At 32.9% G+C, this 25,109-nt stretch overlaps 1 protein-coding gene across 2 annotated transcripts in view; it reads left to right on the forward strand.

The window, feature by feature from the left end:
* The first annotated feature begins 3,001 nt into the window (after nt 1-3,001).
* Nucleotides 3,002-25,109, forward strand: part of LOC126887143 (serine/threonine-protein phosphatase 2A activator) — a 29,372-nt gene continuing 7,264 nt past the window's right edge. Inside the window, exons 1-6 of one of the 2 annotated variants that reach the window (XM_050654504.1) lie at nt 3,002-3,163; nt 3,548-3,642; nt 4,557-4,763; nt 8,796-9,013; nt 19,095-19,219; nt 19,992-20,200. In XM_050654504.1, the coding sequence (XP_050510461.1) occupies nt 3,136-3,163; nt 3,548-3,642; nt 4,557-4,763; nt 8,796-9,013; nt 19,095-19,219; nt 19,992-20,200 (882 nt within the window). In that variant the 5' untranslated portion in view covers nt 3,002-3,135. Of the gene's footprint in view, nt 3,164-3,460; nt 3,480-3,547; nt 3,643-4,556; nt 4,764-8,795; nt 9,014-19,094; nt 19,220-19,991; nt 20,201-25,109 lie in introns of those variants that run through there. The other variant, XM_050654505.1, reaches the window with a different exon arrangement.

Here is a 25,109-nt window from a genome sequence, read left to right on the forward strand (position 1 = left end):
TTAATCGAGCAGTTCACGTTAGATTAAATGGAGATCAATCTAACTCCCGATACACATCTTTGGGACTACCTCAGGGTAGCATCCTAAGTCCTATATTATATATACTGTATACTGCTGACTTAGAAACTAAACTTCCTCAACACATAAAAATCCTACAGTACGCTGATGATGTTGCGATATATGCAGAAAATAAGTCAATAGATAGATGTAATAACTACCTTAAATCGACATTGAATATTATAAAAAAATGGGCTACCGATAATAACTTAACAATATCAGAGAGTAAATCAACCATTGTTACCTTTACTAAAAAACGATATGTTCCTCAAAGCCATCTACAATTTGATAATACTAGTATTCCTTATAAAACTTCAATAAAATTTCTTGGCGTATTTTTAGACTCCAAATTAAATTGGAAAGAACACACAAATTACATATTACGAAGAATGGAAAATGCAATGAATATCATGAAGACTGTAAGTGTCAGTAACTGGGGAGCTGATCCAAACATATCAATATTACTATACAGAAATTTGATAAGATCAATCTTAGACTATGGATCTATTTTTTATGGCTCAGCATCAAACTCTGTACTCCAAAAAATCGAGAGGATCAAAAATAAGGCACTTAGGTTATGCACTGGTTATCTTCGTAGCACACCTATATTGGTCATGGAATGTGAGCTTAATGAACCTCCACTTTCATTACGCAGGGAATACCTAAGTGAGAAATTTATAGTTAAAACAGCGGTTAACGATAAACTGCTATTAAATAAAATTGTTCATTTAACCACCTCATACCTAACTCATTATTACTGGGAAAAAAAGAAACTGCTTTTAGTTGTGGAAAGCTTCCTCAACGTTTCTAATTCCATTGGCGACATACACCAAATTGAACAAAGCTCGTCTCGAAAGCTAAATTATGAAGATTATTTATCTCCAGTTAACTGTCATTTAAGTAATATTCGTGCGACAGACTTCCTTACTAAAATAGACCACCTTCAGTGTGTACAAAAAAACTGGGGGAGTTATCAGAAATTATATACGGATGGTTCAAAAATGGAAGGAAAAGTTGGATATGCTATATATTACCCACAAAAAAGTATAAAAATAAACAACAGATTACCTGATAAAATGACAATTTTCACAGCTGAACTTATTGCAATCAAAGAAGCATACAAAATATGTATTAATCAAAAAGAACTCAATTATGTTATATTTACAGACTGCCAAAGCATTGTAAAGACATTGAAATATAATGTACATAATTTTGCAGAAAATTATATCATCAGTGACATCATAGCAATGAACAGTGAAGCTTTGAAATCGGGCAAAAATATAATATTGTGTTGGATAAAAGCACACATTGGTATAAAAAACAACGAAATAGTAGATGATCTGGCTAAAAAAGCAACAACGAAGGAATCCACTCTGCATACTTATCAACTTCCTATGGGAGACATAATTTCTATTATGAGATCTATCAAACGGACGAAATGGCAGGAACAATACAATAATTCAGACAAAGGAAATTATTACAAAAAAATCCAGCCTACACTTCCCATCAAGACATGGTTTAATCAAGTTTCCAACAAAGGCTTTATCAAAACTATTTGTCGAATAAGAAGTAATCACTGTCTGACTCCAGTCTACAAAAGAGAAATAGGACTTGTAGATAATGATGAATGTTTATGTGGAGAGCTAGCTGATCTACAACATATGCTGTTAGAATGTCCTTTACATTTTATTGAAATATCAAACTTTTTTGCCAATCTAGTTCAAGTTAATGTACAATTTCCTTTTAATCTTATATACCTTTTACAATCAAACAATCTAGATGTTTATAAAATTTTATACAACCATGTTAATTGTTTAAAATTAAAGCTCTGAGAAAAAAAGAAAAAAAAATAAAAAAAAAAAAAAAAAAATTAAATAAAATAAAAAGTTACTAAGATCTAAACCTCCGCGAGGTTGAATCGGGTTTAGGTCTTAGCGCGATAAAAAAAATATACAAAAAAAAAAAAAAAAAAACTAAAAAAAAAAAATAAAAAAAAAATAAAAAAAAAAAATAAAAATAAAAAAAAAATAAAAAAAAATAAAAAATGTTAAAAAATATAATAAAAAAAATAATAAAAAAAACAGTAAAAAAAAAACAGTAGTACTAATAGTTTTAAATTTAGATACTAAGCATATATTTTGTAAAAGAGAGAATTCAAAACACATTGACTGGCCAGTTGGTTGCTTAAACCAGTGCCAATAAAACATAAACACACACACACTTAATTTATTTATGTAACTAACCAACAAAATTTATTAGAACTAAAACTAACAGTAGGTACAATATAACTGTCAACTGTCAAATATAAGTAAAATTATTAATGTAGACATTGTTAAATCAAAATAACAATTTACTGTTTTTTACCATTCTGCAAAATACAGGGTGTTTTATAAATAAACGTTAAAATGCATAGATACTTACGTAATAGAAAACAGATATTGTACAGGGCGTCAATAGTTATATTTCATGAATGAAATACCATGACGTCACTTTTACTTTTCATCCCTAGGGAGGAAAAGTACAACTTTTGTACCCTATACCTACAATCATGTCCGGAAAAGTATACTTTCGGTAGAGGTAGGTGGAAAAATAGTAAATTGCCCTAGGTTCTCGAGAAGCTACAAAGTTCTTATTTTCACGAAAGACATCGTGTATAATATACAGATTATATTATGCACTATATATATTTTTGTATATGATATTATGCACTATTTAGGCCATGAACTCGGTAGTACGATGGTACGTTCCATGCGTATATTCCTTTACTATTTCTTGTTTAATTTGTTTTGAGTAGGTTTATAAAATAAAAAAAAGTTTTACCTATCCCATGGCTAATTGGTCTTGCCAAAGCCAATGCCAAAGCTATCAAATTTAAATAAAAAAATACCTATGCCTATGCCCTCGAAAAAAAAAACTGACAACGTCGCTTCTTTCCCTGTGATTACCTTTCAATGTCAATGTCAAAAAACTAATGTTTATTTTTAAAATAAAATAGGAAAGTGAAAGATACAAATAGGTTAAAAATTGTTTTTGGTTTATTGTAAAATTATCCAATAAGTAGATAAGTACACCTTTATAATGATGAATTATGGGAAAAATGACACAGGTAATTCTAAAAAAACACCTAAATGAATGCTAATAAAATAATACTCAATAATGGTAAAAATTTAAATATGTAATTTCTTCTTTTTAAAGTTTATGAATCTTATCATATCTGGTACTTTTCAAATTTATATAGGATTACCTTTAAAAAGCATTGTCATGAATCGAAGGAGCACTATACTAAAAGTTCAAAGTTGTCACAAAAAATATTCTAAACCAAACCATTTGAAAACTAATTAGCAGAAAGAAAGCACAGTAGAGAAAATTTTTTCTGTTAAATATTATTGCTTTTTAACAATTATTGGAAGTAGATCTACAATGTAAGGAAAAATGAACCTTGATTTACTGATCTTTCATACAACTACTTAAATACATATTTCATTTTTAGCTGTACTTCCGGAAAACCATGTATATATTACTCCTACCAAGCAAGTTAAAAACATGGGTGACATGCAACATTGGGAAAAATCAGAAGCATATCATGTAAGTTTTATAGTAACTTTAAAAAATAATGATCTATTTAAGGTACAATAGGGTAGTACCCTATAAATATACCTAATTAAGTTACTTATCCCTATCCATTTTACAAGTTTTCCTCGAAGTGGTGGTCCTTTGATATGTACACAAAAAGATGACAACATTCAGTTTGTAGAACAACACTGGATACCAATCCGGAAGTTACTACAAGTGGTTCTGAACAAGTTAGTTCAACTAGTTGGTCAAATATGTACTGGGATCTTTAAATAGAAGGTATTTGATTTATACAGTGGAGTTAATTATCATTCAGTTTGTAGACCAAAGCTGGACACCGATCCCAAAGTTACACTAAGTGGTTCTGTACATCTTAGTCCAACTAGTTGGTCCAACACGTATTGGAGCCTTTAAATAGAAGGTATTGATTTATACAGTGGAGTTTGTTACCTCTGTTCTGTCAGAAGGAGTAGAGAAAATTGAATTATACATAAAGCATAGATAAATTAAAAATAATTTCAAATTTTGCATAAAACTGAAACTTATTGAAATGTTTTTTTAATGGAACATCTATTTATAATTTTGAATTTACATTTTCCTTATAATTTTCATTAGCTTAATAAAAAGTTTTATTATCTTATACAGGGTTCTTTCAAAGTTATGGTTACTTTACATGAAAATCTTAACAACTTGCTGCGTTATGAGACAAATAGACCTCGTATTACACTAACGATTGGCTGTATCCATTGTGTTGTAACAGACTGTGTCAAAGGTTCACTATGAAACATATTTATAAATATCTCTAAACCCAGCAAAGTTGTTAATGAGTTTAGACTCCTGGTATAATTAAAGACTAAACACTGAGTTAATTGCTTATCGGCATAGAATTTTATTACAATTTAATTTCATTACTGATTGATTTTCAGGAATATTTAGGATTTGTTTGTGCTTTAAATGAGGCAATTAAATGCAAAACTAATTCAGCTGGTAGTGCTAATGCTTCTGAAGAAATTAATAAGATTTGCAGTCTTCTAAACTCTTTGGACACATGGATTGATGAAATTCCTCCTATTCAGCAACCACAAAGATTTGGTAATCAAGCATTTAAACAGTGGTTTGCAAAAGTCAAAGATGTAAGTTTCTTTCTTTTTATCACTGTTTTAACCCTTTTGGGATATAAAAAAATCAATAAAAAAGTCAAAAATAGTTTTCAAAACCAGTTTTCATGAAATATTTGGTATGATTTGAATAACAATGCCTATTAGGTATAATGTTTTTATGTGTGTGTAGCAGTGGTTTAATTGAACTTATTCATGAACAGGAACAATAGTGTTCTGATGTGTTCTGATCCATTTCGAACACTGGTGTGTAGTAGTTAAAAACATTATTTTTACAAATAATGTGTAAACTAAAAGTCAAACACTTAGGCATGCACGTCATAGATTTAATGACATCATAACCCACCGGTACAAGCTTGACGGCAAACAAATTCATCAAGTTTTTCCTCATATATTAGTTTTTTCGCTACCATTAAGTTTAGCAGGAAATCCCTGTTGCCGAATAAAAAACATATATATGTCTTTGCCACAGCAGCTATCAGCTACACTGTTTCTCTTTGTCTTTAAGAGTGTGAAACAGAGATAACTGTCTGTGATATGAGTGTCATGTTGTCCTATAGAAGGTTATGTAAGATTTTTGTTTGTTTATTTTTTTCTTTTTCTTTTATGGGAGCCGTGCCCATTTAGCCAGCAACATTTCTTAAAATTAATGCCTAACTAAACTAAACATACAACAAGAAATTTTACGAACCTAATTGACCAATCAAGGATAGGGAAGGGAAAGTGAAGTTGGTTAAAAAATAAACCAAATAAATAAAATATAATTTGAAAACAATAATTTGACATTAGATTTAACCTCCAATATTATGACTGATGTCAGTTACCATCTACCATCTCATCAAATATAATAATGACGTCATAAATATATACACATCACTACTTCTAGCCAATGAAATCCTCACTGTGATAGGAATGGCATTTTTAAATTTAAAATATGGCAACAAGGGGAAAATTTCGTGTGAGCCTTATTGTTTGGCTTCGACCATAGTTAAAGAAAAAAATAGTTAATTCATAGCACCAATGATTTCATTCAAATCTTGTCACAAGCATAGAACTTCTGATTCTAATTTAAATAGCAGTAAAATAACATTTCAATAATATCCAAAAGATCTTTGGCATTGGGTTTCAGTATTTTGTCAGTTCTTTTCTTTGATTAGATTCAAATCCTTTGACATTTGAAACTCTTATTTTGATTTATCAACTAAATATTTTATTTAGGACTTTCAGCCATAAGGATTCTTGATTTTCTGATATTCTACTCAAATTTGAAACTTTGTCTCAAGTAATACAGTAGAACCCCGATTATCCGAGTGTGAATTATCTGGGCTGTGGGTTATCCGTGCTACGTTTCTATTACTTAAATTGAATTTTTGAGATTTTATCAAAATAGGGCCAACGTAAATCACTCGACGAATACTCTATACGCCGAGAGGAAGACTCATAATGAAAGATTTATTTTTTTCTGTTATCTTTTTATGGTAGGTACATATTTATGTATATACGTACATAAATATTATTTATAAGAAATAAATGTTAGGATTATCTGTGATTTGCAATGATCTGTGCCCCGTCTAGGCCAGAGAAGCAAGGATAATCAGTTTCTACTGTACATCTATTACATCTTCAAACATGGCTGTGAATTTTTCAACTGTCTGAATATTAGAGTCCTATCCAGTAGCAACTGAAAATTATCTTATTTACAATTTCTGAAAAGGGTTTCTTGCTTGGCATAACAATGCATGTAATAGGTATTTTAGATATTCATCTTTAATGTGAACTCGGTCTCACTCGAGAGAAACTCTTAACATTCACTCTATAGTATGTTGGGACTAATTTTTTATAATATAGCACAAGGATAGAATCAATTTCATTTCTATACACTTTAAGAAAACACATGTTTAGAATAATTTTCCTACCTTATCACAACAAGGGTACAGAAGAGTACAACAAAAGTAAAAACTATTATAGGATAAGGGCAAACATAGAAATAAAAAAATTTATATAAGGGTTCTTTTAATCTTCAAGTACTATTCGAAGATTTTTGACATCTCCCTCTCCCAATGTAACAAACCGTAACATTTTTCTGTAACTCCCCCTCCCCCGGCCTAAACGTTACACCCAAGTGACCATTTTGCTTGCCTTAAAGCAATAATTATGTTGCGAAAAATACTGTAAAGTTAATAAAATAACTTTGTTATTGTTTTAATCATCATCCCTTCTTCAACTCTTCATACCTTATTGTTCGTCTCATACATTTTTCTATTTTTTTGTAATAAACTCGTAAAATAACATATTTTGCAATACAATTAGACAATACATTTGGTAATGCAATTAGACACCTAAACCTAACTGAAATAAAACAGTTTATTCAAAATAAAATCGTATTCCTAATAAAAATTAAAAATAAAATCACGAGGTATCTTCTTTGATGTCATACTATAGTATGGTATAGTTAGACCCAAACCCAGACATCCAAAGTGAAAGTTATCCTCCAACACCAAATTGTTCTATATGGTCCACATAATGTTCAGAAAAAAGTCACACAATTCGTAGTTTTTTACGTTTTTCGTCAATATTTCTAAAACTAAGCGGTTTAGCATAAACAACCCTCTACACAAAATTGTTCTACATTAAATTTGAAATAAAAAAGGTCCTATGCATAACCCTTCTAAAATGAACGGTTCCAAAGTTACGGAGGTAGTATAGTATAATTGGTCCAAAAAAAGGCCTAACCCAGACATCCAAAGTAAAAGTTTTCCCTCAACTCCAAATTGTTCTATATGGTCCACATATTGTTCAGTAAAAAGTCACACCATTTTGAGCCTCCGGTTTGGGGGGGAGATGGGGGAGAAGTCGGTAAATTAGTAGTTTTTTACGTTTTTCGTCAATATTTCTAAAAATGTGCTTTAGCGTAAGAAATGTTCTATAGAAAAATATTCTATATAAAATTTAAAACAAAAAAGGTTGTATACATAATTGTTATAAAATCAACGGTTCCAGAGTTACGGAGGGTGAAAAGTGGAGGTTTTCGATACTTTTTATATTTACCGATTTCTCCCCCCTCTCCCCCCCCCCAAACCCGATGCTCAAAATGGTGTGACTTTTTTCTGAACATTATGTGGTGGACCATATAGAACAATTTGGTGTTGGAGAATAACTTTCACTTTGGATGTCTGGGTTTTTGGTATAGTTATATCATAAATATTGCCCAAAAAATATAAAAAGTATCGAAAACCTCGACTTTTCACCCTCCGTAACTCTGGAACCGTTGATTTTATAACAAATATGTATAGAACATTTTTTGTTTTAAATTTCACATAGAATATTCTTGTATATAACATTGTTTAAGCTAAAGCATAGTTTTAGAAATATTGACGAAAAACGTAAAAAAACTACTAATTTACCGACTTCTCCCCCATCTCCCCCCCAAACCGGACGCTCAAAATGGTGTGACTTTTTACTGAACAATATGTGGACCATATAGAACATTTTGGTGTTGGAGGAAAACTTTTACTTTGGATGTTTGGGTTAGGCCTTTTTTTGGACCAGTTATACTATATTACCTCCGTAACTTTGGAACCGTTCATTTTGAAAAGATGATGCATAGGGCATTTTTTATTTCAAATTTAATGTAGAACAATTTTGTATAGGAGGTTGTTCATGCTAAACCGCATAGTTTTAGAAATATTGGCGAAAAACTTAAAAAACTACGAATTTACCGATTTCTCCCCCCTCCCCCCCCCAAACCCGACGCTCAAAATGGTGTGACTCTTTTCTGGACATTGTGTGGACCATATAAAACAATTTGGTGTTGAAGGATAACTTTCACTTTGGATGTCTGGGTTATGCCATCTTTTGGATCAACTATACTATACTACTAGGTCACTTTTTATAAGACAGTTTATTTGAGAAGCGTTTGGTTATAAGGTCTATGGTCTACAGAAATTTGCAGTCATTATGGGGCTTGGGAATATTTGGCACTGGTAAATCACTTTTTCATTATGAAACTTGCTATGGCTATTTATATAAATATGCATATACTTTTAGGGAGCTGCAGAACTGCTTCACAGTATTTTTCCAGAAAATTTGCACAAAACTATACCAGAAGTTAGTGTTTATTTAATAGAAGGTTTTGGTAATGCCACTAGGATTGATTATGGAACGGGCCATGAACTCTCATTCCTGATGTTTTTGTGTGCTCTTTTCAAAATTGGCTACTTAAAAACTGGAGATGGGCCAGCAGTTGCTGGTAAAGTATTTGTAAGGTTTGTTATGCATAACTAAGCTTTTTTTATTGTAATACGGAATGTAAGAAAATATAATCACTTATTATCTCAGTTAATGTGTCTTTAAAAACAATTACTAATAGGTGCACTACGAGGACAGATTCATATAAAACTAGCCCTTGATAGATGGCGTTACTTGATACCGAATTGCACTCGGTTTTGACATTTGCCATTCATGACATGACATCTATCAAAATTTCAATCCAAAAAACTATTAAAAATGAAAATGCCGTTCTGTACTGAGTACCTCGGTCAGCAGATTACTCGATTCGTTGTCGAAATTCTTTTTCACTCATTTCAAAAAACTATTAGTTTGGTTTTTACAGCCGTCAGATGCAAACAACTTTTGTGTTTTCGGAAAAATGGAAAAAATCGAGTATCGTTCGGTGATTAAGTTCCTCCACAAGACGGGGAAAACGAATGTGCAAATCAAAGCCGACCTGGACGAAGTATATGGTGAGGCTGCACCTTCGTTAGCAACAGTAAAATTTTGGAAAGCTGAATTTGTTCGTGGTCGTACATGGAGTGTTTTTGATAATGAGCGTCCCGGGGAGGCCAAATGAAGTCACCACGCCGGAATTGGTCAACAAAGTCCAGGTCATTATGGCAGATCGTCGAATCAAGCTCCGCGAGTTAGTAGAGGCCCTAAACATTTCCTAGGAACGCGTACACATCATTCGCCATCATTTGGACATGGAAAAGCTATCCGCGCGATAGGTGCCGCGTTTGCTGACAATCGACCAAATGCGAAAATGTGTGACCACTTTGGAGACGCTTTTGGCAATGATACGGCGCGATCCGAAGGATTTTTTTCGCCGATTTATCACCGTTGATGAAACTTGGCTGCGTTATTACACACCGGAAACCAAAGAACAGTCGACACAGTGACCACAGATCACCTACCTCCTCTAGATGTTTCACGATAACGCTTTGTTTAAATATGAAAAACAGCGCTCCAAGTCGCCTGTATCGGAACTAATCCAAGCGGGAATTTCAAAATGTAATTGTGGTGGGAAGAAAATGTTAGGTTAAAATATTTAAACATAATGTATAGTTGAAAAAAAAATTGCATTTAAAATATGCAAATTATTTTTAATTTCAAATATACAAAATACCATTTGGAAAAAAATAAGACATGGCAACGTATTTTATTTATTTAATACCAGCAGAACCGCTTTGTATATATTTTTTTACAAATCGTATCTTTACAAATGAAATTATTAATAGTTATCTTCCAAATACTTCTACAAAAGGGTACCTCAAATGATTGAAACATGTGTGCATATCTACTTGTTGAAGGATTTTCAACTAAAACAAAAAAAAATAATATAATAGTTTATACCATGATTCACTTCACCTAAAATAATTTTTATTAATTATATATTTTCAGTAGGGGTTACTTACTTGGTGTTACATTCATTTGCTTCCCTAGCCCTACACCACTAACTGTGTTACTTGTTCTCTAATAACAAATAATTGTTGAACTCACCATGCAAATGTAAGCTAGGAATTGATTTTGGATTTTGGATATAATCTATGACTTCATGATACAATGCAAACTGATCTTCAAATCACTAAATCACATTCGTTTTGTTTCAAAAACTGTATTTGAATCCATTATATCTAAATCAGGATTTTTTATTATTGCTAACAATGGTTGCGTTCGGACGACCACAGCGGCTGACTGTCAGCAGAAATCGGCTGAGTGGATGTATCCAGCCGTGATAGGGAAAGCTTAGTAAATCTGTCAACGGCTGACTTCCAGCGGTGACGTCTAAACGCTACCGCTGGCTCAGCTGTCCAGTCGCTGTGGTCGTCCGAACGCACCAACGAACTGTCAATACGGATGGAATGGCCCCGTCCCATTCAAATAGTGAAGCGAGATTGCGGCCAACATACAAAAGAGAGGTCCTAGAGAGAGACAGAGAATAGCCGGGAAAATTTGACAGGCCGTGTAATTTGAGTTGCCTATATAAATGGACCCGATTGAATCAGTATTGACAGTTCGTTGAATGGACCTGATATTTTAACTTGAAGGCTGATTGGCAGTACATATTTTAAAATTTAAATACTTTTTTGTACGTACAGAGTAAATAGAGTACAGAGTACCATACTTGATGTTTAAATACTTTTCAGAATTGTTATTTGTATTTATCAAAACAAATACTTTATTAAAGCATTTGGGAGTTAAATAATTTTAAAACTATTTAAATACTAAATTTGTATAAAGTGAAGAAGTCCTTGATTATGTTTTTATGTTACTTTTATATTTCCCCGATTTAAGTTGATATAGGCAACTCAAATTACACGGCCTGTCAAATTTTCCCGGCCATTCTCTATATCTCTCTTGTATGTTGGCCGCATGAACTTTTTCATGCCTATTCCATCCGTATTGACAGTTCGTTGGAACGCACCTATTCAAATAAACATTAAGTTGGATTTATAGTTTGACGTAGCGTAGACGTAGACGCAACGGAGACGTAAGAAACGGACTGGAGACGTAAGAAAATAATATGTCAATTTATAATTCGACATAGCGTAATTTTTGCGCTTGCGCATGAGTAGAAACAATGACTTATTTCAACAACACACAGCCTATAAATTATACGAACCGTAAACAAACTTTGTGTTTATTTATTTATACTATTATTTATAAAATATTTATCTGTTTTGTGTGTTACAATGGATTAGGAAATAAACGAAGGTATGCTCCTTGCTGCCGTGGAATTTCCAACTATGTTGTTTCATTTTCTGGTCTTTAAAATGTTCATTGGATTTAATTATTATCGTATGTGTGTGGATATAACCGATAACCCCGAATTAACAGGCTAATAAACAACTTATATCTTATATTTTTATCTGAAATATTGAAATTACACTATGATATATTTTTAATAAATTAATAACTTAACACCCATTGTATTTAACAAATATGTAATTAACAAAATTCGAATATGTTGGACAAACAACTTTTTACAAAAGGGTTGAGGGGGCGGGTCCACTTTGAGTGACAGAACAAAATTCTGCCTCATGATTGGCGCACTGTAAAAGATGAAAGTTGGTCATCTCTTCCGTTGCGTTACGTTTCTCTTACGCTCCGTCAGGCGCTTGCGTTCATTTATAAACAGGAGTACACAAAATTCGGTGTTGATCTTTTCCAGTGCGTCTACGTTACGTCTACGTCTACGCTACGTCAAACTATAAATCCGACTTTACTGACATAAGACCTCCCACATCACTGCATAAGACATACTGACAATGATGACAATTGACAAATTATAATGACACTTGACACTCAGATTCAGTTGGTTGCGTTCGGACGACCACAGCGGCTGACTGTCATCAGAAATCGGCTGAGTGGTTGTATCTAGCGGTGATAGGGAAAGCTTAGTAAATCTCTCAGCGGCTGACTTTCAGCGGTGTCGTCTAAACGCTACCGCTGGCTCAGCTGTCCAGCCGCTGTGGTCGTCCGAATGCACCCAGTGATATAGAAGAAATCTTCACTCCAGTGCATAGCGACATCTTAAAAAAGGAATCGGTACTCCAAATGATATTTTGTTTAGGATGACCTTGAGATACCTGCGTGAAATATCTAAGAGAGTTAAGTGATCTGTGACAGTGACGCAAACGCGACGAAGGCCGAAGAAGGCAAAATCGCACATTCGGCCGGCAAAGTGATGGCGACTGTTGTCTGTCTGGGATGCGAAGGGCATCATCCACATCGACTGCTTGAAAAAAGAAAAAACAATCAATGGCTAATCCTGCGCAGCATTAATGGATCGGTTCGATGCCGAATACCGTCGAAAACGCCCCGGTTTTTCACGCAAAAAAGTGCTCTTTCACCAAGACAACGCACCAGCTCACCAATCGGCCGTCGCCACGGCAAAATTACACGAATTGGGCTATGAATTGGTTTAACACTCACCATATTCCCCAGATCTTGTCGCCAGCTACTTTTTCCTGCTTCCAAACCTAAAAAAATGGCTCGGAGCCAAAAATTGGAACATCGTCTTACTAGGTGTATCGAGCTAAAAGGGGACTATGTTGAGAAATAAATCGATTTAATCCCAAAAAACATGTTTTTTCTATCAAAGGCTAGTTTTATATCAATCCACCCTCGTATATCTCCCGGGTTTTTTCCCATTAAGTACTATTAGTACACTAAGGGTAAGAACAGAACAAGTGGGTCGCGGTGGAGGTGGAGGTCGCGGTCGATATCGATATCCATGTAAAACAAACACATTGTAGTGAATGGAAGAGAACAGAGCAGGTAAGTCGCGGTGGAGGCTTAGCGCGATGCCATCCAGGAGGTTTACATCGATGCTTTTGAAAATAAAAAAAGTTTGTTTTACATGGATGTCTACTGCGCGGAAGTAGCAATATACAAAAAATGGATTATATAAAAAGTATCAACTCAGATAGCGCAGGTAATGACAACTTGGCTTCAAATGGACCAATCACAGGGAAGCATCCTTGTAGGCCGCGCAGTAGACATCCATGTAAAACAAACTCATTTTATTTTCAAAAGCTTCGATGTAAACCTCCTGGATGGCATCGCGCTAAACCTCCACCGCAACTTACCTGCTCTGTTCTCTTCCATTCACTACAATATGTTTGTTTTACATGGATATCGACATCGACCACGACCTCCACCTCCACCGCGACCTACTTGTTCTGTTCTTACCCTTAAAAGACCAAAAATAAGCATTTTTTCAAGATTTTTTTTCTTAGAACCTTTATTAAAAATGAACATAAAACTTTTTACATATTAATATCTAACTCTTAGAGAATACAAAAAGAATGTGTGTGTACTTTGTACGCACGTAAGAAGTTATACTTCTATTATAATATAATTTCAACGAAATAAATATACCTACTTAACAGTTACAATACAAAAAATTAACAATTACCAAAATTTAACCAAAACTTAACAATGCCAAATATTAAAAAAAAAACAAACCACATTTTTCAAATTGCACAATTTACACAAAGTATTATTAATATTAATGTTAATAAATGAAATATAAATATTTTGACGTTTCACAATTTGACAATATCATAACAAAATTTGATCTGCTATTTTTAAAACACTTACCAGTGTAAGATTCTTTAGCTTTGAATAAGCGAGATCGTAGATCGTCCCGGTTGATTGTTGTTATCCACAGTTCTCTACGGCTTCGAGCTAATAGGTTTTTTATCAGTAATTTTGCGGCACTCATACTAGTCACAGTTTGATGGGCTTTCACATTGACATGCAACAACCATCTCTTCTATGTTAATAAGTCCAAAAATATAATATGAAAACTATTTAAAAAGGCAGTATAACCATTAACTAACTTTTTGTTTGTTGTTTCTCTTCCTACAAATTTTAAAACGCAACAACCATACACCATACATAACCAAACCACAGTCCCACAGCTGTGATACAGCTGCCATATTGGATAATTTTTGTCATGTCATTTGAACATCCAATCAGAACAAAGTTGTAATGCGACTGCGCCGAGATCAAAGGTTTTAATCCTATTAAAATTCACCCTCATATGCGCGTAAAGAAGTATAACTTCAAAAATATATCTTTTTTCATTTATGCACGTACACTAATATTGTACAGGGCGCCAAAGTCGAGGCCTCAAAAAAAAGTAGTTCCGATGGCGGACAGTTAATCTCAGGATTGGGATCTCTGAAATGAAAAAATCGTACGGCATTTGAAAAAGGAAGGTCTCTTACGTGACAATTTACCACCGTTAGTGAAAAATTCGGCAAAAAAAAAGATTATATGGAAATTTGAAAAATTTTTGTGAAAAAATGGCCCGTTTTTCTTCAGTTTTTCATGGTTAAAAAATATTAATTTTATATTTTTTGGTGAAATTGTGGTAAATTGTCACGTAGGAAACCTTCCCTTTTCAAATGCAGTACAATTTTTTTGTTTCAGATATCCCAATCCTGAGATTAACTGTCCGCCATTATTTTTCGAGTGTTCAATACTCGACTTTTGCGCCCTCTACAATATTAGTGTACGTGCATAAATGAAAAAGATATTTTTTGTACTCTCTAAGAGTTATATATTAATATGTAAAAAGTTTGATGTTCATTTTTAATAAAGGTTCCGAGAAAAAAATTCTTGAAAAAAATGATTATTTTTGGTCTTCTAAAGTGTACTAGTACCGTTGATTGAGGTATTGGAGGTACCCATATCAATATTTCAATCAACGCTGGTACCTTAAATTACTCAAAATTGTGGATATTGAATCTATTGACTTTCTTTTGGATCTATTTAATACCATATATACAACAGGTATAATGCTAAAAAATGGCTCCAATCGAACATATACTGCTTCCCAAAAAAGCCAATGCAGAGGAGTGCAATGAACATTGCACAATAGCCTTAATTAGTCTTGTCTTGAAATTATTTTTAAAAGTAATTTACAATAGATTACATAAGCAATTAGATGTAGGCATAAGTATTACACAAATAGAATATAGGAAAGGTCTGGAAGACAGGATGCACTGTTTGTAGCGCATGTTCTTTCGCAGAGATGCCTAGATAGGAATCAGGAAGTATATGCCTGTTTTATTGATTTCGAGAAGGCTTTGATAGAGTGCAGCATAATTGTCTTAAAAAATTATGTTAAATAAAAACATAGACAGTAGAGACATTATAATTATATGTAACTTCTGTTGAAATCAAACAGTGAAAGTGAACGTTGAAAATGAACTGACTGGGATATCCAGATTCACCATGGGGTGTGTCAATGGGCTATTTTATCACCATTGTCAGTGAGAGCCTAATAATAAACGGTAAGCCACTTAATAACATAAGATATGCTGATGATACTGTCCTTCTGGTAGGAACACTAGAAAAACTGCAACACCTTGCACCACAACTAAAATATACATTGCAACAATTATGAACCAAGAATATATTTTAATAAAACCAAGTTCATGGTATTTACAAAAGCACAAAACATCAAGGTTAAGCTACCTAGTTCTTGATAATAAAGAAATTGAGCAAATATCATTGTCCAAATACCTTGGAGCATGGATCACAGAAGATATTAATAGGGCAAAAGAAATAAGATGCCACATTGAAATTGCACAGTCAATTTTTAACAGAATGAGAAAGCTTTTCTGTAATCGCAATATAAGTCAACTGGAACAGGGGAAGTTTTAATTGTGGAACAGGTTAAAAATTTGGAACGTCTGACTACGAAAACGTTCCATGTATTTTTAGGCTATTGATTATGTTCAAAATAAGAGAGCTAAAAGGAACTACAACGTTAATGGGATTTTATTGTCTCATATGGTCAATGGACCTCTATATTTGAAAAAACCGCGGAGTGCTACCATTTAAATAGGTGCGTTTTTGAGAAAGGGGCGAATTAGTCCCTAGGCCCAGGGTGAATTAGGGTGAGTTCTATGGACTTTTGGTACAAACACGTCTACAGGAAAGTTATTCCAGGTTAAATTTTCTATCGAAATATCATATTTTAGAGTCAAAAATATTTTTTTTACAAAAATATATTCAAAAGAAAAGCAAGAAAAAAACACCAAAGAAAGCAATTTTGTCTTTTGCCCCATAACTTTTTTCCTCATGGATATAGATATAGCATATGCCTCACAGCATTTTTAGGGCCATTTTCCCCATTATTTCGCAAACGTTGTTCTGTAACTTTTTTATACGCATTTCTAGGTATATGTAATGGTACATTTAGTAGAAATAGAAGTCAATTACCTTTAAAATGGTCTATTGTATAAGGTTGTGCTACTATTTTTAAGCAAGTTATGCTTTTTCAAGGTTTTATACTTTTGATGATTTTTGATATTATTGTTTAAATTTCTTCTTATGACTTATTTCCTTGTACATTTAAATATATACATTGTGCAATAAACAAAGCTTATTTTCTTTGCTTTAAAATGGTGTATTGCAAAAAATTCTAGGACTATGTTTAAACAAGATATCCGTAGGATATCCAAAAGTATGGGTAATTTGAGAAAAAATTTAAATGTTTTTTTTTTTTTTTAATTAGAAGAATATAGCTGCATATTATAACATAATTTTTAATTCCAAATAACTTTTCTTAATAACACTTTTCGATATTGTGAAATATAAAGGTACTTCACTCTTGAGCGAAATTCATATTTTTTAACATACCTCGTACACTATTGATAAAATTTTATATCTGATGATTGCATCTCAGGTTTTAGATTATGCAGAGCATTTTATAAGGAATAATTTTTTTTCATAAAGTTAATAATAAAAAAGTTCGCATATGGTTCCTGCTTACTGGGACCTGTGGCAAGTGTATATGTCACATTTTGAGAACGCATATCTTGTTTAAAAATAATCCTAGAATTTCTTAAAATACACCATTTTAAAGTAAAGAAAATAGGCTTTCTTTTTCATTGCACTATGTATATACCTAAATATACAATAAAAAAAGTTATAATGAGAAATTGAAAAATAATCGAAAAATATATCAAAAATCATTAAAAGTATACAATTTTCAAAAACCATATCTTGCTTAAAAATAGTCATACAGCCTTCTACAATAGACCATTTTTAAGGCAATTGACTTTTCTTCCTACTTAATGTCCATTGCATATACCACCTAAAGCTGCGTAGAAAAAAGTTACAGAACAATGTTTGCGAAGCAACAAGGAAAATGGATCAAAATCGCTGTGAGTATCGAAGTTTGAAAAACCATATTTTGGAAACTGTAATTTACAGAGACTTCTGCCAAACACAATTTTAAAGAGGAAGGATGGAAGTTATTTTTCTGTAAAGCAATGCCTATACCTATATCCCCATGGGAAAAAGTTATGGGGCAAAAAACAAAATTACTATCTTTCGTGTTGTTTTCTTGCTTTTCTTTTGAATATATTTTTGCAAAACAAAATTTTTTCACTTTGAAATGTAATATTTCAATAGTAAATTTAACCTGGAACAATTTTCCTGTAGACGTGTTTGCACCAAAAGTGCATAGAACTCACCCTAATTCGCCCTGTGCCTAGGGACTAATTCACCCCTTTCTCAAAAACGCACCCCTTTAGGTGGTAGCACTCCGCGGTTTTTTCATATCTAGAGAACCATTGACTATATTAAACAATAAAACCCCGTTAACGTTGTAGTTCCTTTCTATAATAGATAATCAATAGCCTATTTGTCGGACAGAATTTCCAATTGATTTGTTACCATTTCAATAAATTCTCATGCAAAAATCAGACTGGTGTTGATCACCAACTGGGCATTTTAATGAGTGGAACACGAAGAACATGTCAAATGACATGAATCGTGTTGGCTAGTAATAGCAGTCTGATTTTTGCATGAGAGTTTAATGAAAGAGTAACAAATCAATTGGATGTTCTGTCCGACAAAATACATGGGACGTTTTCGTAATCTGAAGTTCCAAATTTTTAAACTGTTCCATAATTAAAACTTCTCCTGTTCCAGTGTTCCCGTAGATCAAAGTTTGTCCGACTAGACACCGTTAAGCTATTCACAAATTTTCAGCTTGCTATTAATCAACTTTTTTTTGGTACGCGCGATCCAGGCCTATATCAATATAACGCTCCTGATAAGAACGCTTCGATGTTGTATTTTCTCCATCCTTTTGTATGGGATTGAGGCCTAAAAACTGAAACAATTCAACATTAAAAACCTAGAAGCATTCGAAATGTGGTGTTACCGACATATTCTGAAAATATCATAGATAGATCGCAAAATAAACTCACAAGTTCTCGAACAACTAGAAAAACAATGCGGGTTTGACTCAGTGTTGAATAATGTTGGTTTTTAGAAAAACCATTGTTTTCACGAATTTTCGACAAGGTCATACTTGTCATTGTCAAGTCCGATTGGTTCTGCTTTTTCCTGATGTTTGAGGATAACTCGAAGTTTGAATTCAAAGTTTGAACCAAAACAGTCATATTTTCTAAGCGTTGATCAATATTATTTATAAATGAAAGTGCCACAGTATTTTCGTGTAGGGTTTATTATATTCTAAATTAAAAACGTATTTTCTTTGCTTCTATTATATATTTTATTGTATGTTATATGTAGATATTTGGAGGTAGTTCGTAAATTACAAACAACATATAATATGGAACCTGCAGGAAGTCATGGAGTGTGGAGCTTAGATGACTACCAATTTGTACCATTTATCTGGGGGAGTTCACAATTTATAGGTAAGTTTACCAGAAGTGCTAAAAGAGCATTTTTAGTAATATTTACAAGTGACGGAGTTAAAATCGGCGAGAATCAGGTGCATTAGCGTGGGAAGATAGGGACTACCAATCAAACAATCAGTGTTGCCATTTATAGGGCGTATATCTAATTTAAAAATAAACATGCTGTATTACTGGGCAACTTGTTATACAATATTAGACCATTTGAGTATATACGTCTTTATACACCAGAAGTTCACATTCTTCTTGTATGAGACACATTCTTGTTCACATTCTTCTGTACTACTGGATTGAGAACTTAGTTTGTTTCTTAGCAGATTTCGTTACGATATCCGTGACATTTCTTTCTTTGCAATCTGGGAAGGCACAGATCGAGGTACCTGGTTGAATTGGAGAGAAGAGGATATGGCACTACTGATGAGGGGCAAAAAAGCCCCGAAACCGGTATAGACTCTTCCTGCACTCTCCGATTTAACTAGAGTATAATGTTTATACATTTTTAATTCATTTACTCTTTTGTGGAGTACTTAGGAAACGTTCTCGTCGGAACTTTACAACGCTGAGCAGATGGGACGTGAATTACTCAAAATTCCCTCATCTTAATGTTCGTCTCGGCACCCGTATGGCTTATAATTTTTGAAAGTCGCGGATGTAGTAACCAGAGAGTTTCCATCTGTTGTCAATCTGGTGGTATGAGAATGATATTTATTGTCGTTTTCTATACTACTGGATTGAGAACTTGGTTTGTTAAGATATATTGTTTGAATTTTAGGTAATGGCCATTTTGAACCAACATGTTTTTTAAAGGATAATATTGTGAGCAAGCATTCTTCCGAATACATGTTTTTGAGCTGCATCGAGTACATTAACAGGGTGAAGACGGGACCGTTTGCTGAACATTCGAATCAATTGTGGAGTATAAGTGGAGTCTCTACGTGGACTAAAATCAACACTGGTCTTATTAAAATGTATAAAGCAGAGGTAAGTGTTTTGCAACCATTTTAATTTTTATAACAAATATCATTCATGCTACTATAATATCTGGCTTATTATTTATTGATTCCTATGTCCAGCAGGACGATTACCTTCGTCCACTGCTGGACATTTATCATGGAAAGACTTAGCCCGGCACAGCGTCTAGAAATTATTCAGCTGTATTACGAAAATGGACGTTCTGCGAGGAATGTGTTTCGTGCGCCTAGAGCAACTTATGATCCACATAAGAGGCGTACAGAAACGCACCATTCGCTGTACCATCAGTAAGTTTGAAACCCAGTTTTTATTATTTGGTAACACGCGACCAAAAGACCACATTCAGCACATACTGAAGAAAATATAGCGGCGGTAGCGGATTGTGTACGCGAAAATAACGAAGAATCGATTCGTTGTCGTTCTCAACAACTTGGCGATTTTTATGTACGGATGTTAGCAGAGCCGCGTTTAGGTCAATTGACGTCCTAGGCAATTCTCTAGTAGCCGCCCTTCGACCATGTACCATTTTTGCAAAAAAAAATTGCAGAAATTTGCAAAAACACTAAAAATGGATTTAAACTACGATGTGTATATACCTATAACAGAAAAAAGTCATTCCAGTTCGATCACATCAGAGATTTCTATTCAAAAAAGACTTTTCAAAAAAAAATTTTTTTCTTGACAAAATCGACAAATTGCACGTTTTTGCGTCATACTTTATGAGAAATTATTTTTAATTCTTGACATTTTCGAAAATGACCTTTCAGCGGACACGTTGGCACCTGGGATGCATAAGTAAATGTGCAAAGCAATGTCAAAATTAGGAAAACTATCTTTCAATCCACTTAGTGCAGTCACTGAAGGTTTTCACCTCCGATATCATTGAACCTCCATCAATTTTCATGAAAATTAGTGAGTAGTTAGAGTTAGAGGATACCTCAAGGAACAAAGGTGACATGATGCCAACTTGCGCTTTTACCGTGGTGGTGAATGCCACCCCTTCTCGAGCATGAAAATTATTTTTTTTAATAATTCCATAAATTGGTAGAGAGACAGATTCTAAGAAAAATTTGTTATATAAAGTTATTAATATAAATAAATACTTTTTTAGTTATTAAAGATCAAAGATTTTATTTTTTTTCGTAAAAAATGCATATTTTAAAGCTGTTTTTCACGTAGAACTCAATAACTATAAGCTTTTACAAAAAAAGTTATTAATATCAAAATATTAATATCAAAATTTAAGATATTAAAAAGTTGAATACACTCCTTGCTTACAGAACTAAACTAATGTTAATTCAAAGTGAGTTTTGGTTAATTGAATGTATATTTTTTTCGACGAGTACTCAAATCTAAGTATTCAAGCTTAAATAACGGGAAAAAGATGCATTTTATAAAATATACCTACTAAACACTTGTCAAAGTAATTCGGAGTACCTATCAAATGAGCTCCAGCAGAAGTCAATATCATCACAATTAAGTAAGTTATGATGAAAATAAGAGAACCCTTTAGAACGTTTTAGGAAAAAGTGAAAAATAAAACATACGCCATTTCCGCAAAAATTAAAATTTATAGTAATCCTTAGAAGAATTTCTTTATATTAGCATAAATAATGATTTCAACAATTTTGACTGGCTTAGAATGCATATTAAAAAAATATATAATTTAAAAAAATCATAATTTTTTAAATTATCGTAATTTTCATTTTCTTTTGATAATAACTCCAAAAATACTCAATATACGTAAAAAGTGATATATGTATAACCAAATTTTAGTTTTCTCTATATCAAATATTTTAACTTTATATAACTATATAAAACTATAGGGTAAAAAATAACCGAGATAGAAACGTTTAAAGCTTAAATTTTGCTGCAAGAACCATGTAACCGGGGCCATTTAACATTTTAATTTTAAAAAAGTAAGTGGTTTAAAAGATTAAATTCAACGTGGTTTAATAGTCAATAAAATTAACTTTCAAGTGGTGTTAAGGCAAACCTGATATCGTAAAAATAACCGGAGTTATTTAAAAAAACAATAACTTTTTTGGAAAAATTCTTAAAGGATAAATTTTGAAAAATATTTGGTGCATAAATTTTAATGCTATCAACTTGTTCGGGTGTTCATTTGATAGATATTTCTATGTACTTTGACAAATTAATGTTTAATAAGGTTATGTTATAAAATGCATCATTTTCCCGTTATTTAAGCTTGAATACTTAGATTTGGGTACTAGCCGAAAAAAAAATATACATTCAATTACCTATAACTCACTTTTAGTTAACATTCAAAGGTCTTTTTAGTAAGGAGTTTATTTAATTTTTTATTAGATTCAATTTTGGTAGTAATTTTACCTTTTTGTAAAATCTTATAGTTTTTGAGTTATTTATGAAAAATCGGTTAAAAGCATGCATTTTTCTCACAAAAAATTAAAATCTTTGATCTTTAATAACTCAAAAAGTTTTGATTTATTTTAATAACTTTATGTAACAAATTTTGCTTAGAATTTGTCCCTCTATCGAATACTGGGGATATTTTTAATAAAATAATTTTATTTTCACTCCCGAGAAGGGGTGGCATCCACCCCCCAGGGTAAAAGCGCAAGTTGACACCATGCCACCTTTGTTCCTTGAGATATCCTCTAACCACTCACCAATTTTCATGCAAATCGATGGAGGTTCAACGAAATCGAAGGTAATAGCTCATATCCACCTTCGGTGACTGCACTAAACTCTCTTTAAATATTAAGATAATGTCAATTGGCGATTTTATTGTGGTATCCAAATGTATTCATACATGAATGATGTATCTTGGTCGTCTTTATTTTGTACCGGATTTTCAGCTTCTTTAATAATTTCTTCATTGCTTAATTTTGGCAAATCTGTTAATAACACGAAAACGTTGATAAATAAGTCGATAAGATTCCAGACGTCTATTCATGTCTCTTAGCAGAGTGTCGATTATAATATAGAATGTGTGGATTTTCATCTCATCACTAGCTGAAAAGTTTAGTTCATCATCGGCCCCCTCGTCAAATTGAATTTTTCTTTTTCTCTTTCTTATTTCTTTATATGTTTTATTTGGGCACAATTTTTTGGCTTCCTTGCGGCAAAGTAATTTGAAAGAGCTTCATACTCTTTAATGACGGAACCCAGATCGATCCATAATTTTTATATACAAATATTTTTTGTACATATATAAAAGAGTAGTATTTGTGCCGCCCTCTCATAATGTGCCGCCCTAGGCAACTGCCAATATTGCCTAGTGGATAAAGCAGCCCTGGATGTTAGTTTAAAAGCATAAAAAATTCAATTGGTGCAAGATATGAAGCCGACCGACCATAGTCTTTCACTGTTTCAGTCGACTGGCTCTTGATAAGTTTGCAGAAGTTCCACTGTTTTCGAAAAAAAAATTGCTTTCCGATGAAGCCCATTTTTAACTTAATGGGTATGTGAATAAACAAAATGCCTGTAGTTGGGGTAATGAGCAACCCAAAGAGGTTCAAGAGTTGCCATTACAACCAGAAAACACAACTGTTTGGTGTGATTTATGGGCCGGTGGAATCGTCGGTCCATATTTCTTAAAACAGAGACCGGCCAGAATGTTACTGTGAATTGAGATCGTTATAGCGCTATGACAACGGATTATTTGGTACCTGAAATTGAAGCTCGTGGTTTGTAGCACGCCTATGGATAACAAAGGCAACAAAAATAATATGTAACTCGACAAATTAAACAAACATAAAAATATACTTGGTGCTACGTAACTTTACGGAGTGCCTCGGTAGCTCTAAGTCTTCAGAGACCTAGGGGATGGATTCTTAATAGATTTTAAATATAATAGAAACTCAAATGCTCGGGGGCGCCATAGTTAAAAGAAAATGAAAGATGAAACATACTTAAAAGTTCAAAAAAAATAACTAAAGTAAAAAGTTAATAAAAATAGTTATCATAAGATACAAACACATTTACATAAATATAAATATAACATGACTTACCATAGTGTTCTCAGTTGAATATCATTTAGGACCAAGAGAAAAGGATCAGATAATAATATTATCAATCGAAAACATTATTGCAAAATGAATAAAATTTTTATTAAAATAAAGATAAAAAAATAAAAAAGACAAATGATGGATCTTTAAGTTAAAAAAGTTTACAAACAATACCTTGTTATATAGTCATGTCCTTATTCTTCACGGTGTGAATGTCCAAAGCACTACTTTTCACTGAATTTACATAAAAAGTACAAAAAAGGTTGTTTCCATGAAAAGTTTCAGCAAAGCTAAATAAACTTCCAAATGATTCTGCTCATATTGACTTTTAAATAACTTTTGAGGTATTTAGGATTATCTTTAGCACTTAATCCATGACTGCTTACAAAAAGAAACTTAGGTAGTGTAGTATACTCTAAAATAAACTGGCTCTTTGCCTAACAGCGGCATTTAGCTTATGACTAGGAAGTTACGAAATAACAGTTTCTAACACTACTGCTTCCAATACTCTACATTTTCAGGAACTTAAAAAAAACTTGATTAAGAACTACGTCAGAACTTAATCTTTGAACTTAACTTTCTCAGAAAATCGCCAAAGCGGCTTCTGCCGAGGCTTCAACCAACCTCTTTACTTGAATGCCCAAACTTGAATTCCTTAATATCACCTTGAATGAATCTCCTCAAACCAAAACGCTTCCTTCTAAAACCCTCTCCCATTTCCTTATTCTACCCTACTCATCCAATCAACCAATAACAAAAAAGTCTAATCCTTCCTTCTTTCATCATTGACTAATAAAAAAAATAACTAAGCTTCGTACACTTATTATCGACCAATAGGAAAAAACAAAATATATTCTAAGCCCAACCTACTTAGTAGGGAACCATCAAAAATCAGTTTGCAAAGTCAGCAAACCTCTCTCAGTTCT

Source organism: Diabrotica virgifera, chromosome 6, assembly GCF_917563875.1.
Source record: "Diabrotica virgifera virgifera chromosome 6, PGI_DIABVI_V3a".
NCBI lineage: Eukaryota > Metazoa > Arthropoda > Insecta > Coleoptera > Chrysomelidae > Diabrotica > Diabrotica virgifera.